Genomic DNA, 16,071 nt, shown 5'->3' with positions numbered 1-16,071 from the left:
CCAAAAAATAAGCCCCAGTTCAGTGAAACCCCAACTTCCATCCTTGTGCAGCAACCAGAAGAAGAAGACATGACTGTATTTGAATCAATGTAGATGCAAAAAATATAAAACATCCCCTGAAAATAAGCCCTAATGTGTTTTTTTGGAGCAAAAATTAATATAAGACCCTGTCTTATTTTTGGGGAAATACAGTACAACACCTAAGATGAGAACAGATCACCCCAATTGGCCAACCAAGATGCTTTTCTAGGCTTACCAGTGACAAAGGAACGGGAAAACCTGCTTTCTAGACTTACAGCTTCCACAGCGGTACAGCCAGAATGGCTACCAGATGTTAAGCGCCCCCCCTCCCAAAAGCAACTTTTCCCATCTCCACTATTATACAGATGACACCTTTTCAAAGGCCCTGCTTTGGCTCTTGGACAGCAAGTTACCTCATCCTAATTTAGACAAATCTCAATGTAAAGCCTACGATGTCTCCGTTCCAAACCAGTGACTGTGAGTAACAGGGCAAACAACAGCAATGGAAAGAGGAACAAACCTTTCACAACGTCCGCGTCCTCCAAGGGCATCTTCCAAAGCAGTTTGTACTTGCTGGCCGTGTCTATGACGCTGGCGGCTGTGTACCTGGAGAGAATGAGGATGATGAAAGAAACTACTACGTTGCACTCCTGAAAGTGGCCAGTGGGTGGCAATGTTTTATTTTTTAATTCTGATTTCTTGGTAGAATTACCGTATTTTTCGCACTATAAGACACACTTTTTTCCACAAAACGGGGGGGGGGAGGTGGAAAGTCTGTGGGTCGTATGGAGCAAAGAAAACAGATTATTTTTTTCCTGTTTTCTTCTAAAAATTTGGTGCGTCTTATGGAGAGGTGCGTCTTATGGAGCGAAAAATACGGTAGCTACAGTAGTTAGGAGAATGGGGGTTTTTTTTTGGGGGGAAGGAGGCCATGTAGGAATGAGGTGTTATGAGGGTTATAGTCCAAAGAAGTAACTTTTCCAAAAGCTATGAGTTTCTCTCACAGACGTGTAAAGGAGACATTTCCTCTGGCATGCGGAGTGTGGTTTGAGAGCTTTCACCCTCTGAGACTCACTATCGTTCTATGTCCTGTTGGGCCAAGGCCAGGGATAGATTTATTTATTTCATGTATTTTTTTTACACTTTGATGCCGCGCCACCTGGCCTGTGGCCACACCGGGTGGTGTACAACAGAGAACAAAACACAGCTAGTGATCAGAAAACACCAAATGCAAGAAATTGAGAGGACATCGTAAGGTAAAATACACCACAGAACGAAAGATCAAAAGTCAACCACAGCCAATTAAATGGATCAATGAATAAAATTCAAAATTAATAAACATTAAAAATTAATGTCGCCCTCCTCTGAACTTGTTCCAATTGGTTAGCATCCTTCTTGAAGTGTGGTGTCCAGAATTGGACACAAGGTTCAAGGTGAGGCCTAACCAGTGCTGAGTAGAGGGGAACTAGCATTTTACGGGATTTGGAAACTATACTTCTATTAATGAAGCCTAAAATAGCATTGGCCTTTTTTGTAGCCACATCACACGGTTGGCTCATATTTAGCTTGTGATCTACGATGATTCCAAGATCTTTCTTGCTCGTAGTTCTGCTGAGCCAGGTCTCCCCCATCTTGGAACTGTGCAATTGGTTTCTTTTTCTGAGGTGCAGGACTCTGCACTAATCCCTGTGGAATTTAATTCCTTTCAGGCAAGTGCTCCGTTCTATCAAGGTCATTATGAATTTTGTTTCTGTCTTCTAGGGTATTAGCTATTCCGCCCAATTTGGTATCGTCTGCAAATCTGACAAGCATTCCCTGCATTCCCTCATCCAGGTCATTAATAGAAAATATTGAAGAGCACCCAGCCCAGGACTGAGCCTTGACGTACCCCACTAGTTACCTCCTCCCAGTTAGAGAAGGACCCATTAATCATCAACCTCTGAGGACGATTCTGCAGCCAATTCTGTATCTATCTGACACTTGATCTATCCAGCCCACGCCTAGTTAGCTTGCTAATCAGGACAGCATGGGGCACTTTGTAAAAAACTTTGCTGAAGTCAAGATATACTACATCTACAGCATTCCCTCTGTCTACCAGGGAGGTGACCTGATCAAAAAAACAAGATCAAATTAGTTTGGCAGGATTTGTTCTTCACAACTCCGTGTTGGGCTTCTAGTTATTACTGCCTTGTTTTCTAGGTGCTTGCACAACGACCGCTTTAGGATCTGTTCCAGAATTTTGCCTGGGATTGAGGTCAGGCTGAGTGGCCTGTAGTTCCCAGGTTCCTCTTTTTTTGCCCTTTTTGAAGATAGGGGCAACAATGGCCTTCCTCCAATCCTCCCCCATTTCCCATGATTTAAAGAAAATAATGGACAGCGGTTCTGAGAGTTCCTCAGCCAGTTCCTTCAGTCCTCTCGGATGCAGTTCATCCGGCCCTAGAGATTTGAACTCGTTCAAGGTGGTAAGTTATTCTTTGACTATTAGTTTCTCTACCTCCGGCTGCAATCCTGCCCCCCCCTTGCACTTCCCATTTGTTTGGAAGTTCATCGTCTGTCTTATGGGAAAAGACGGAACTAAAATATGAATCGAGCACCTCTGCCATGTCTTTTTCTTTGTCCTCTGTTATCATTTTCCCATCTCCATCGCGGAGCTGTGCCACCATGTCTTTGGTTTGTCTTTTGCGACTCACATACCTGAAGAAGGATTTTTGTTGTTGCTTTTAGTGTCCCTAGCTCACCTCAGCTCATTCTCAGCTTTTGCCCTCCTAATGCTATCCCTGCACTTCCTTGCTACTTGTCTGTACTCCTCCTTGGTGGCCTGGCCTTCTTTCCACTTCCTGCACATGTCTCTTTTTGGTCTTTAGGTCCTTCCTGAGCTTTTTGTGAAGCCACACTGGCCGTTTCTTGCCGCCTCCCCCCATTTTTTTCCTTTTAGAAATACAATCCACAGAACAGACCTGGCCCATATCGCGAGCCATCTGGGCCCCCCGCTATGGAACACAGACGGCTGGAAGAACGGTCTTAAGGTAATGCCGTGTGTTCATATAGTGGGACTTGTAATGTTAACTCAAATAAAAGCAATTGCTCAAAACCAGTTGGACGCCTGGATGACGCATGCTGTTTCTAGCTAATAAATCAAGCAAGGGCAGGGCAGGAGAGCTGGGGGGGGAACATCAAGCCCTCTCTCCCCCCCCCCGAGTTTGGACCCCTTACTTACAGGCTCATGGAACTTCGGCGCAGGGATCCAGACTTGCGTTTCAGAGTGGTGCAAACCAGCAGGTCGGAGAAGAGGAACAGCGAACGGTCCTTCTTCCCACCCACAGCCTTCTGCAAAAGGAGAGACAGAAAAGGTCAGGGGAATTTATTTTTTGCCCATTCGGGTATTTATTTATTTATTTAATTTATATACCGCCCCGTTCGTGCAGAAACACTGCTCTGGGCGGCTAACAGCAGGCTAAAACGGATATCAAGCAAATAATAAACACTAAGATTTTACTGATGGCACAAAACCCAAAAGAGACAGGGTACCCATTCTTACTGGGAAAAGTGTGTGCCATCTTTAGGCCCAGACAGGTCTCTTTCATCCAATAGAAACAGCAGGATTCTTTATTTGGCAGTTTTTTTTTTTAAAAAAAGCATGCAATTTCACAAGGCAAAATTTCCCCTGGAAGCTTGGACTTCTGCTGCCAAACCAGTAAATTCACAGATTTTTTTTGGGGGGGGGGGGGTTAGAAAAAGAACGTCAGAAGCACTTAGCACAACCCAAATGGTGCCGCCGTTTGGCCAGGGGAATGTGGAGAAGAATCCTCGACGCAGGTATTAGGGGCTGCAAGCGAACTAAAGCCCACCAAATAAAACAGCATGGCAATTTAATAAAGAAAAGCTGCCTTTCAGAGCCAACGGGAAAGGCTGAGAAAGAAACGCAGGCATCAGAGCAGGCCACATGTTTTATCAGCTGGTGTTGTGTTTGCAAGGGTTAAAAATAATTGTCTACGCCACTTTCTTAACATAGGGGAATTCACCTCCAAGATCCACCCTAAATGCGTTGCGTGGGCATAAAAATGCAGCCAGACGGTGGCCAGCTTTATTCTACCGCTTTTCACTTAGTCTCCCACTTGATTTCATTTTCCTTTCCCTTTCATTTTTAGTGACGCCTGGTCCATGCCTGGCACATTTTGTCTCTCCCAGAGGCAAACCACCGTCCACCCTCCCCTCCCCTCTTCTGGTTCGATTCCTGGGCTCCCCCCTGCCCCCAAGAGAGAGGCTTAAGTCACAGATTTCTTCCATTACGTCTCATTTTTATTCTGAGCCACTGAGGACGGAAGCGTGTTTGTGCACATCCATGTTTGAACAGGCAGGCTCTTTACTCAGTGGTACGATTCAGCTAATAAACCTTTCTAACAACCAGAGGGCATACAGGGGAAAAAAAAATACACATAACAAATTAATTCTCGCTTAATTCCACGAAAATCCATGTAAATTGAGTCGGAGAGGAATCGCTACAGTACGGAAGACTTAAAAACTGGGATTCTGTTCGTTAGTGGCCAACCGTAGCCTCCAATTAGCGAGGGCTGTAAGTAGCAGCCCCACTGTGGAAAGCCGCATACAAAATAAAGGCTACTTTTGTGAGCTATAGAATGCGGGTGATCCTCTGTTTCGCCTTGTTTGACCAGGACGGCTAAATACACGGTGCCTTCACTTGGCCATCGCTGGCCGTTTGGCCAAATGAAATTTCCTGTCGTTTGGCTGTAAGGTTGCAAATATGGAAAAAGAAGGCAAATAACTGCGGCTCTTCAAGGCCAGACGACAAGGCAGCGTGAACCAAAAGAGGACCTGGGAGGCTTTTTTTGTGTGAAACAGGGCTATGACTTCGCATCATCTGCTCCTTCGTTACCATGGAAATCTGTTGACATACATGCGCGCGCATGCGCCGGGCGAAGAGCCCTTTCAATTTCTTATCCCTTTTCCTCTTTCCAAGGATCAGGACGTGGCTGGAACGTTTTGGGGGCACGTGGCTTCTGAAAACATCCAGGACCACACGGGCGGAGGGGGGAGGACGCCTGGTTCTCCCCCCCCCGTGCGCAAAGGGTTAGGCCATGCGCAACGCCATGTGCATGCCTTCCCGGTGCAAGAGCGTTCAAGAAGCACAGCACGTGGCATCGCATGCAGGATCCGGCTTCCTGGAAGTTGCAGCTCTTGGCTTTGTCTGAGGACAGAGGGTTCCTGGCAGCAGACAAATGGGGCAGAATCTCTTGTGGGCTGTAAAAAAAACTTCCAGCCGCTCAGATACAAGATTTCACTGCCCCAGGGAGGAGGGGGAAAAAAAGGATAGGAATTTTGTTAAAAAATACAAATGTTAATATTAAAAGAAATCACTTTCGTGTTTAAATAATTAAAATATGTATAATTAAATTAAAATGTGAATTATGAATTTGCAGTTGAAATTTAAGCTTTAATTATAAATCTGCAATCAAATAAATGTTTGAATTACAAATTCGCAGTTGAATTAAAACTTTAATTATCAATTCATAATTAAATAACTTTATTTATTTATTTATTTATTTATTTATTTATTTATTTATTTATTTATTTATTTATTTATTTATCTATTTATCTATTTATCTATTTATTTATTTATTTATTTATATCCCGCCCATCTGCCCTAAAAGACCACTCTAGGCGGCTTCCAATATAATATTAAAAAATTAAATAATGCAAAAATTACATAAACCATACTATAACATACATAATACAAAAATAGAATAGAAAATAAAGAAAGAATAAACAGAAAAATCAGGTATTAGCTGGAAGGAAGGCCTGAATGTATAGCCATGTTTTTAATTGACTTTTAAAGGTGCCCAGCGAGGGTGCAGCGCGAATCTCTGGAGGTATTTATTTATGTATTTATTTATTTATTCAATTTCTACCCCGCCCCTCTAGACAACGTCTACTCGGGGCGGCTTACAAAAATTAAAACACATTAAAACAATGTAGAAAAATAACTAACATAATGCAATTATTATAATTAATATTATCCAAGATGGCAACATTAAGAACCAGAAAAAAGGGGGAAGGAACTTAGGTGACTGGAGGGAAGGCCTGTCTGAATAACCATGTTTTTAGTTGGTTTTTGAACACACCCAGCGAGGGTGCCAGCTGAATTTCAGTGGGAAGTGTGTTCCACAGCCGAGGGGCAACTGCCGAGAAGGCCCGGTTTCTTGTTTTCTCCTTCCGGGCCTCCCTCGGCGTCAGTCCCCTCAGCCGTCCCTGCTGGCTATGTCGGGTGACTCGGGTAGATCTGGGTGGGAGGAGGCGATCTGCCAAATATTGAGGTCCCAAACCGTTTAGGGCTTTATATGTAATCATTAATACTTTGAAGTCAATGCGGAAACGAATAGGTAACCAGTGCAGCGCAGCCAGAGTGGGGGAGATGTGCTGATATTTTCTCACCCCACTAATAAGCCTGGCTGCTGCATTCCAGAGGTTATTCCAGAGGCGAGGAGCCACCACCGAGAAGGCCCGGTTTCTAGTTCTTTCCCTCCAGGCCTCTCTCGGTGTTAGGCTCCTCAGCCTCACCTCCTGCCTCACGCAGGTGGTCCGGGTAGACCTAGGTGGGAGTAGGCGTTCCGCCAAATATCGAGGCCCTAAACCGTTTAGGGCCTTTTAAGTGAGCATTAGAACTTTAAAGTCGATGCGGAAACGAATAGGCAGTCAATGCAGCATGGCCAGCGTAGGAGAAATGTGCTGGTATTTTCTCACTCCCGTAAGGAGTCTGGCCGCTGCGTTCTGCACCACCTGAAGTTTCTGCATCAGCCTCAAAGGTAGCCCCACGTAGAGTGCGTTACAGTGGTCTAATCTAGAGATTACGAGCGCATGCACCAAGGTAGTGAGCGCCCCCGTGTCAAAATAGGACCGCAGCCGGGCAATCCGCCATAATTATTATTTATTAGATTTATAGACCGCCCATCTAGAATGGGTCTACTCTGTGCAGTTTTATCTAGGTATTTACAATTACATTACATTTACCATTGAATAAAAACTAATTATAAATTTACCATTCAACGACTTTAATTCTACATTTACCATTCAATGAAAACTTTAACTGTATATTGATAACTAAAATTTCAGAGGAAAAATGAAAATTATATAATTTTAAGAGCTGCAGAATATATCATGCAAGATAGGAGAAATGGTGCAGCTTAGTCCAAACGGACAAAGATTGCAGACTTTGTTTTATTTAGCACAGAGTAATGGTCAACACGGCAAGACATCTCCCTGGCTTTATATATATACAATATATCATTATTATTATTATAATATATATATAATATATCATTATTTATATCATATAAAAATCATGGTTAAAGCTATTGAGGGGATGGGTGTACTTGTACACACACACACACACACCCATCCCCTCAATAGCTTTAACCATGATTAAATCTTAGATCTGTACCGGCCTTAACCATGGTTAAAGCTAAAGTCACTACCGAGTTATAAGAGAGTCGTTGGGTCATCAACCCAACGTCTTGGAAATTAGGGATGAAAGAATTAAGACAAACCTAATTTGTACCTAGAGGCAGACAGGGTGTAGCAAAATTAAACTGGGAGCTAAGAGGACTCAGAAAGGAAACGTATAATTACACATTTCTCCCGCAATCTCGTTTCCATAGTTAAAGGACTGGAAATGTTACCTCCACAGTGGTGTTTTCTTCACGAAAGACAAGCAGAAAGGGAAACCTATTCTCATTGCATCTGTGAAAGGAAGACTTAACGGGCACTCAGTAGAGATCGGGCACTTTTGTGTCTTTTAATTTTAGATTTGCCAATGAATCAGTCCTATTAATTAGTCATGATTAATCTGTGCCTAGAGATGCCAGCTCTCTGTCAGTTCGAATAGCGCAAAATAGCTCTTACCACTTCCACTACCATCTCCTGGCGTAAGAACTTGCGCAGCGGGGCCTGGAGCTGGAAGTATTAAGAAAATTGGAGACGTTAGAGGTACAGTAGGACTCCCTTACCAGTATCTGCTGATTCACTTATCCACAATCTCAAAATCTTTTAAATATTAAAACAAAAATGTGAGAAATACACATTTCTAAAGATGAAGTTACCAGAACTGGCCTCTAGAGGGATCCAGAGACCATGCATTTGCTATTAAAATAGTTGTGCTATAATCTGCATCTTCAAGCATCTGGGGGGGGGGGCCCTGGAAACGAATTTCCCCCGTGGATACAGGGGTCCTATTTGATGTCTTCAAATGCTCAGTGGTGATTGTAACGCTCATTCCAAAACCACTTGCAGTGTAGCTGAACTGTATGACCTCCTTGATTTCTCCATCCTGAGCTTTCTAGCCGCAAAAGTGGACTATGAAGATATTTATATCCCAGGGGTACATAACATGCAACCTTTGAGGGGCAATCCCCCCAGCACCCCTAAAGCCCTCTAGCCACCCTGCCATGCCCCAAATTGTTCTCTTTCCCTTGTTTGTTGTTTAGTTGTTAAGTCGTGTCCGACTCTCCGTGACCCCATGGACCAGAGCACACCAGGCCCTCCTGTCTTTCCACTGCCTCCCGGAGTTGGGTCAAATTCCTATGCAGTATTTTTCTTTGCAGCATCGGACTTTCCTTTCACTTCCAGGCGCATCCGCAGCTGAGTGTCCTTTCGGCTTTGGCCCATCCACTTTCTTAAGGGCATAGCTCATAGCTTCTCTGAAATTACTCAAGCCCTTTCGCCACAACAAGGCAGCAGTCTGTGAAGGGGATCTCTTTCCCTACAGTCTATATAAAAAAGCAACAGGTTTTGAGCCCATGTCTTGTTTTCACACTCTGGGCTGGTGGTCTTGATGCACCTATCTCAACAAGACTGTGGTTTAGCAGGATTCTACCTCCGCCCCCCACAAGTCCTGAACACACATGCCTACATGCACACAAACGTCAGTGGAGCACCATGCGGCCAACCTACATCCTCCATCCCCTCAATGTGAGACTCAATCTCCTGCACAATCCGGGCGTTCCTCTCCACTTCCTCAGCACTTTTCATTCCTTTGTTGATTCTCTCCGCCACTTGCTTGATGTTCCTCTGGGCTTCCATCAAGAACGGGTGGTCAGGATGCTCCTCTGGGGTATGTTTCAGAAGATCCTGATGTTGGGGAGAAAAACAGTGCTCATTAGAATATCGTAGATGGCGTCAGAACCAAGAGATAACATTGGGGAGAATAATTTATACCGGAGGACCCCCTTATCCACGGGATCACTATCCGCTGATTCACTTATCCATGGTCTGAAACTATTCAAAATATTAAAAGAAAAATCCCCAAAATATATATTTATAAGGATGAAGTTACCAGAACCAGCCACTGGAGGGAGCCAGAGATCATGCTATGCATAGTGTTTGCTATTATAATAGCGTTTGCTATAATCCACATTTTTCGGCATCCGCAGCGGAACTTGGAATCTATGCCTTGCAAATACGAGGGTCCTACTGTATACTCCTGAGTGGCAGCCCCAATCAAGCACAAAGGAGACTTGAATGCTGCAACGGGGTTCACCCCTTGAGCAAGAAAGCTTGAGCTCATGGAGATTCTCCAGTGTTCACTATGAAGCTTGTTCCAACTTGATCCCTTATGAGTGGGCTAGTTATTTGCCTTGAGCTAACTGGCATATTAATACATTAATGCACTTTTCCCCACCATCTGCGCACTTCCGAAGTACAGCTTCTAAACAATCAACTAAACCCTGATGTTCCACGGTGCCTTGACACAAACCAGCAGAATAGAATGTGGCTTTCTTTTCTTTTACAGATTTTAAAAAGAAACAGATAAATGACACGGCAAAGTTTTGCTTGGATTATAATCTGCAAACAGCCTGCAAACAGGCACAAGTACGTATGTATTTGAATGCTCATCATCCTGCCACCCTACCTCCCGCATAACAATCATTCTCTCCACACCGAAAACCTGGCGTGCTATGAATCATGATTCAGCCTGTCCTTATTTTTCTTCATGTAGGGACCGGGATTTTTCTTTAAATGGATAACGTATGTCGCCCACCCGTCTGAAAAAAAAAAAGCTTGATTCTTCTGACTGTAGAAACTGCCTCCTCATGCTATCTGTTGCTTTTAAACTGGGACTTTTAATTATTCTGCTTTTTCACGGCTAGGTTTTTTTGTATTTTCCTTATTTTTCCCCCTGCCTTTTAATTTAGAAGGCACGATTGCACTGATCAGGATTTTCTAAAAAGGCGTACATGCTAAATTGCTTTTGAAACTCAAGATGGTTCCAAAGTCCTTCTCTCTCACACACACACAAACACACAATCTTCCCCCTCCATCATCCACAGTCTAAGCCACTCTACACCATTAAACAGAGAGATCAGACCAATGGCATACTGGTGCAGGATCCTTTTCCTAGCCTGGCTTGAAGATCCCTGGAAACTCCCCCATCTTAACTCTAACCGGATCTGACCGTGTTTGCCCTCCCAACGCAGAATACACTGGACCTGGTTCATGGTGATGCAGTTCCTGACATTTGAAGAGGAACCTGTAACACAACACCGCACCAAGCCTGCAGCGGGATTTCTAAAGTGGGAGTGGGCTGTTCTCAGATCTAGACCAGCAATGCAAACAAACAAACAAAAAACAAAGCAAAATAAAATAACAAAACAATTCCACTGCCATGCCCGGGATCCCTTCGGAATGGACGACAGATCAGCCACATGTTCTTTGGAAGAAGGACCACTGGCATCTTGACTGTATGGCATTAGAGAGCTGCCATACAAAACCAGCATTGTTCGCTGGCTCTGGCTAAATTCCTTCCCAGCCCTGCTCCCTAAAAGGGTCGAGAGCCAGTCTAAGAAGTCCTGTGAACTTAAGCATGGATTCCTCTAAGGTGGGCACCACCAAGGAGGAAGGCCAAGAGGAAAGCTGGCTTGCCCAGAACTGCATGCACTGACTGAGAATCACAGATGCAAAACTAGGAATAAATCTGATGGTTTAAACCCAATGCCCATCATTCCGAGTGTGGAAGACTCTAACCAGGGGACTGGTGGGTTTGTGGAGTTCCCACTGTGGATGGATAACATCAAGGTCCCTCTTTGCCTTCTCTGGGTTTATTTTTAAATCTGAAGGTGGACCTACATTGCCCAAATAACTCAAGAGTTGCGCTGGGGTATGATTTGAGTCGATTCTTGTCATGTGTTCTATGTGTCGCTGTCCCCATCATCATGGGGCAGCCTCAAATGAACCAACCAGGTTAATTCGTTATAGGGGACAACTACACCGTTCTTTAAATGGCCTTAGATAGACCTGAGGTTGGCACTTTGATCAGCCCAAAATATGGCCTGGCTCTGCCTGTATTTTATCCTTGTCCGTAACCATCTTGCCCAAGTTATTTTTTTACTCTTTTTTTATTCCAAGTGGCATAGCGCTTCATCAGTGTTGCAGACAGAAAACCCCCAGTTGCCTATGTGATGCAGCGCTAAAGTTGATTTTTTTTTTTTTAAAAAAAAGTTGTTTTAACAGAAACAGACAGCAGGCGTGATTTGCTAATGGGAAATAAAACACAGCAGCAAGACGTCCACACGGCCCCACACCCAGAATGCAATAACAACATGGTCCGTTCACACAGCCAGAAACGGATGAAAAAAAACCCCCAAGGGATGTAGAGTGATTTAAAATAAACCACCACCCAATGGAAAACAATCGTTCAAAGAAAAGTGCAATTTGCCCCCTTCCTTGCAATAATGTCAAGTAGTCAGGAAATAATGAACCAATTTGCACGGTGCTCATGCCAAAGTAACTGGTGGAGTGCATTGCCATGCAGTCTCACTCTCAGTTGAACTAGACCAGGGATTGCCATAAGCAGGTTCACCCACTAGCAGCTTACAGATGGAGGGCTATTTCCCTTAACAGAGCTACAGCTGGGATGCTAAGGATTTCTGTAGCAGTGCCAAGGGGAAATGGCTTTGAAGGAACACCGGGCTTTCTCTGGAGGAAGAAAAAAAAATGTAAGGCCGGCCAAGGGAGCCCCTGGCGTTCTCCCCCTGCCTCTCGGGCCATTCATCATGGAAAAAAACAAATAAAACTGGGTGGTTAATTGGCCACTGGTAAGTGCAGCCTGGCAGAGGTCCTGGGTAATTGATGGTCATTCAGTGCCAACTCCGTGGCACTAAAGACCATCCATCAGGGAAGCAGGGATCTGGGTGGGCGGCGGGTCTGTTCTCTCCATTTTATTTGCAACAGGACTGGCACAGCCCAAAAGAGGGATGGGGTGCTTCAGGGGCAAGCTTTCTGGGGTCTGTTCCTTGCCCACCACCACCACCACCACCACCACCACCACCGTGGCCAGCCTCTTGGGATTCCCTTTAAGGTCCTGCCACTGAAAACCAGAAGTTGCTCTGTCTCCCAGCCGGCTGAATTTTCTAGCACGCTCCTTCTGCTTCAGCTTTGAGATTCTGGAATTTGCATATTTTTGGCTCGAAGCCGCAACCCCCCCCCCATTGCTTTGCAAGCTGATCGCCACCACGTACACAAAATGTGTGCTGAGAGCCACAGACTGAGGGGGGACGCCCCCATGTGTTGCTTCAAATGTCAAAAATGTGGTGAACGATGACTTTTTCCAGCCGCTCTTAACATTTAAAGAGGCTCAGAACGTCTGAACATTCTGACATTTACCGATAAATGTTTTGCAGTAAATAAGAGGAACGTAGCATAAAAGTTCTGCTCAATCTGGTTAAAAAAAAGGGGAAGAAACCTATCTGGAGGTTTTGTGCTATTTTTTTCTTTCTTTTATATGTTCATTTTTAAAATTCTGTTGGTCTATTCTTTTTGGGAGTAGTCTGGCTTACCCACTACATAGATGGCCAGGGTGTAAATCTAAACAAAAGAAACAACATTGTTCAGAACAGCAGAAGAACAGATGGTCTTCTTGGATGGCCAGAAAGCAGGGCATGAAAGCCGCAAACTTCCCTTCTTAGTTTTGCATAGAAAAAGGCAACCAGATAGACTGCCTCTTAACATGGAGGCTCTACCAACGATCACGTGTACTAATTTACAGATACCTGTAGGTGGATCTGCCATAAATACTCTTTGGACCCACTTTTAAAGCTGTTTTAAACCACAGTATGGAACGACAGGTTCAAATAAATAATAATAATTGAGCCAGCACAGAGAGTGGCCATATAGATTAGGGAATTCTTTGCATTTTCAAACTGAAAAAGTCAGTTTGCCAGGGGCTACTGATGCCTCTCGCAACATGTTATGAGTTCACAAGCTAATTATAAGTTAATTATAAGAACCGTTTCTACCCGGCTTACACACCGGTTCCATTCCCAAGCGACTGGCAGTCCATGTCAAAACAAGTCTCATCCAACGGAGGATTTGCGATGTTTCCCCCCTCAGATCTGGCTCCTAAAATCTTAACAACCACCCGTAAATATTTGCTGAGTTACTGTTCAGACAGATCCATCCTTGGGCAAGCCCACTTACAGAAGGAGGGGGCCCAGCAGGCAATCCACGGTTCGAATGCACCCCCGAGGAATAATTTTTGCTGGCACTAAAACCACATTAAAAAAAAAAACCAAACAGCGTTCAAAAGATCCTTTTCTGTGCTCAATAGGGCATCCTCATGTTTTGAGGACTCCTCGGTGCTGCTCTTTTGTGCCTCTGACTTAAAAAATTTTTTTTTAAATATCCTGGGGGGGGGCCCGCTAAAGCTAATTGCTTTTCCCATTTAACCCCCATTTTCAAATTTATTTCCTCACTTAATAAAACCCCACTGAATTGACTGTTATGGCTACAACTTTTCTACCTTAATCCCACTTGCCTGGGAGTGTACCCCATGAGTGGCTGGTCCAAATAGCCCTTGGCCCCCACGGAGAACAAAGACCCAGGTTTTAGAGAATAGAAGACTTCTAGGTCTCTGCCCCAAAAACCTTACAATCTAATATTCACCCAAGGCAAAAGTACGCAGGAAAAAAATGGGACGCTCGACGAGGGAGCAGTAAACAGGAACAGCAGTTAGAAAAAGTGGCTCAGTAGAGTTCTTCATGCCAACGGGCAAGGGGACACATATAGTCCAGAGGGGAGGATGATGCCAATAGCAATGCCTGGATTTATGTAGGAGGAGGATTTACAGCGTTTGCTGCAGATGAGCATGTTTTTTTTTTTATGGCTAGCGCCTACAAAACTCCCCCCTTGCAAAGCCCACTTTATGAAAAGAAAAGGGAAAAATTAAAAGAAAAGAAAAATATGGAGCCTTCTGGCACAGAGGCAGCACTGCAGTACTGCGGTCAAGCCTCTGCTCATGGCTTGAGTTTGATCCCAGCAGGTTCAGATAGCCAGATCAAGGTTGACTCAGGCTTCCATCCTTCAGTGTGTGTTTGGGGTGGGGGGAGAGAAAAGAAGCGTGTTGTTTGCATCATTATGTTGTAAACCACCCAGCAAATGCGGTAGCACTATGGGGTGGCCTATAAGTCGAAAGGAAAACAACCTCACACCACCTTCCACCAAGTTTCTAGCCCTCAAGGCTACTGCTCCCAGTGTGTATCCCTAGGAGTTTTAAGTTCCTCTTGAATTCTAGAACAGAATTCGCAAGGGCTTTTTACATCTGAGTAAACACAAGAAGGCCATTCAAGATCAGCGAGTTCCCAGGCAAGAGTGAAGGATCCTCTCGGGGTTTCGTGAGGCTTCCCTGGCAATAAAATAAAATAAAAATTAAAAAAAAAAAAACAGCCAAACTAACAAACCAGTGACGTTGGCTGTCCAATCCCAGTATAGGGAGCCTCTTCTGTCCTTTCCTGATCTCACTTGACTTCTGGAAAACGAGGCTGTCACGCTGGCCTTTGGCTTGCGCAGTTGTTCAATGCTGTCCCCACGCAAAAAAAAAAGTCCCCCCCCCCCCGCTACCGGATGAGCCTCAGCGCTCCAGAATGAGTAATCTTTCTTTCCTGGAATGCGAGCCAGACCCATCGCTCTGACTCAGGCGTGTGAAGCATCTGAGGAATGTGGCATGCGCCGAGATCAAGCTGTCACTGCGGCAGCCCAACCTCCTGGGGGGGGGGCGGCAGTACAACCGTCGGGCAGAACGAGTGGGAAGCCCCCCAACCAAAGCCCCTCAAGAAAAGGGACCCAAGGCTGCCAAGTCCCACTGAAATGTTGAAAGGCAGGGTGGGTGGGTGGGGGCTGGCGCTTGGGCACAGCTGTAAACATCAGCATTTGGGAACGTTGTTTGTTTGTTTGTTTAGATTTGCAACTGTCAAACGGACTGGGGATTTATTTTTCAAAAAAAGTACTAACCGTTCCTAGATTTGGATCTGGAATAATTATGGGCATTTCTGCTTAGTTTAACTAACAGTGGGGTTAACTGGAAGGCAGGGAAGGAGCTCCATTTTGGGAGTTCTACCTGATAGACAAGACACTGTGCAGAGACTTCAGTGTGGCTCACCTGGCAGAAAGGCCTGAAACCGGAAGGTGCTGAGTCCTAGCTAGGCTTAGCTCAGTTTCCCCCCAGCCTCATGTTCCTGCCCCACTGCTAGCTCGGAGGGGTCTTTCTGAACAGGCAGACATTGGTCAAGCTAGGCCTTTCTGCCAGGGTGAGCCACACTTAAGTGTCTGGAAGGCATCTGCCTACCAGGTAGAACTCCCAGAATAGAGAATTGTGGGATTTGTAGTCACCACTCCACCCCGAAAATTAAGAAAACCCTATTCCAAGTGGTTGCATTAAAATGGTGAAAGCCAGAGGTATAAGGTTCAGAGGCCAGAAAAGCCACTGGATATGGGACTCTGAAGATTATGTTTTTTTTTAAAAGTAACTTTCCTCTGATGAAGTTATGTGGCCATAACCAAGTGAAACACGCCTGCTCTTGCAACCCTTTGCCCCCCTTCCGTGAATTCGCACGAGATCACACCCTGCAGGGAACCACCGAGAGCGGTCCATCTCCGTTTGGCTCACCTTGACCAGGAGTTCATAACGTGGAATCCGTTGCACCGGCTTGATCATGAGGTCTGAGAGGGCCTGTTTTTCTTTGTTTTCCCTCATGCTTTGCTAGAAGA

The 16,071-nt window shown here is 44.9% G+C and overlaps 1 protein-coding gene across 2 annotated transcripts in view; it reads right to left on the bottom strand.

The window, feature by feature from the left end:
* ARHGEF17 (Rho guanine nucleotide exchange factor 17) overlaps positions 1-16,071 on the bottom strand; it is a 187,394-nt gene that overhangs the window by 24,097 nt on the left and 147,226 nt on the right. For both annotated transcript variants that reach the window (XM_072993452.2, XM_072993451.2), the window contains exons 5-9: positions 15,971-16,063; positions 8,986-9,162; positions 7,939-7,989; positions 3,239-3,348; positions 542-627 (exon numbers count right to left, since the gene is read on the bottom strand). In XM_072993452.2, the coding sequence (XP_072849553.2) occupies positions 542-627; positions 3,239-3,348; positions 7,939-7,989; positions 8,986-9,162; positions 15,971-16,063 (517 nt within the window). The remainder of the gene's footprint in view (positions 1-541; positions 628-3,238; positions 3,349-7,938; positions 7,990-8,985; positions 9,163-15,970; positions 16,064-16,071) is intronic.

This window comes from Pogona vitticeps, chromosome 3, assembly GCF_051106095.1.
Source record: "Pogona vitticeps strain Pit_001003342236 chromosome 3, PviZW2.1, whole genome shotgun sequence".
NCBI classification, from domain to species: Eukaryota; Metazoa; Chordata; class Lepidosauria; order Squamata; family Agamidae; genus Pogona; species Pogona vitticeps.
This window is presented reverse-complemented; position numbering and strand designations above follow the sequence as displayed.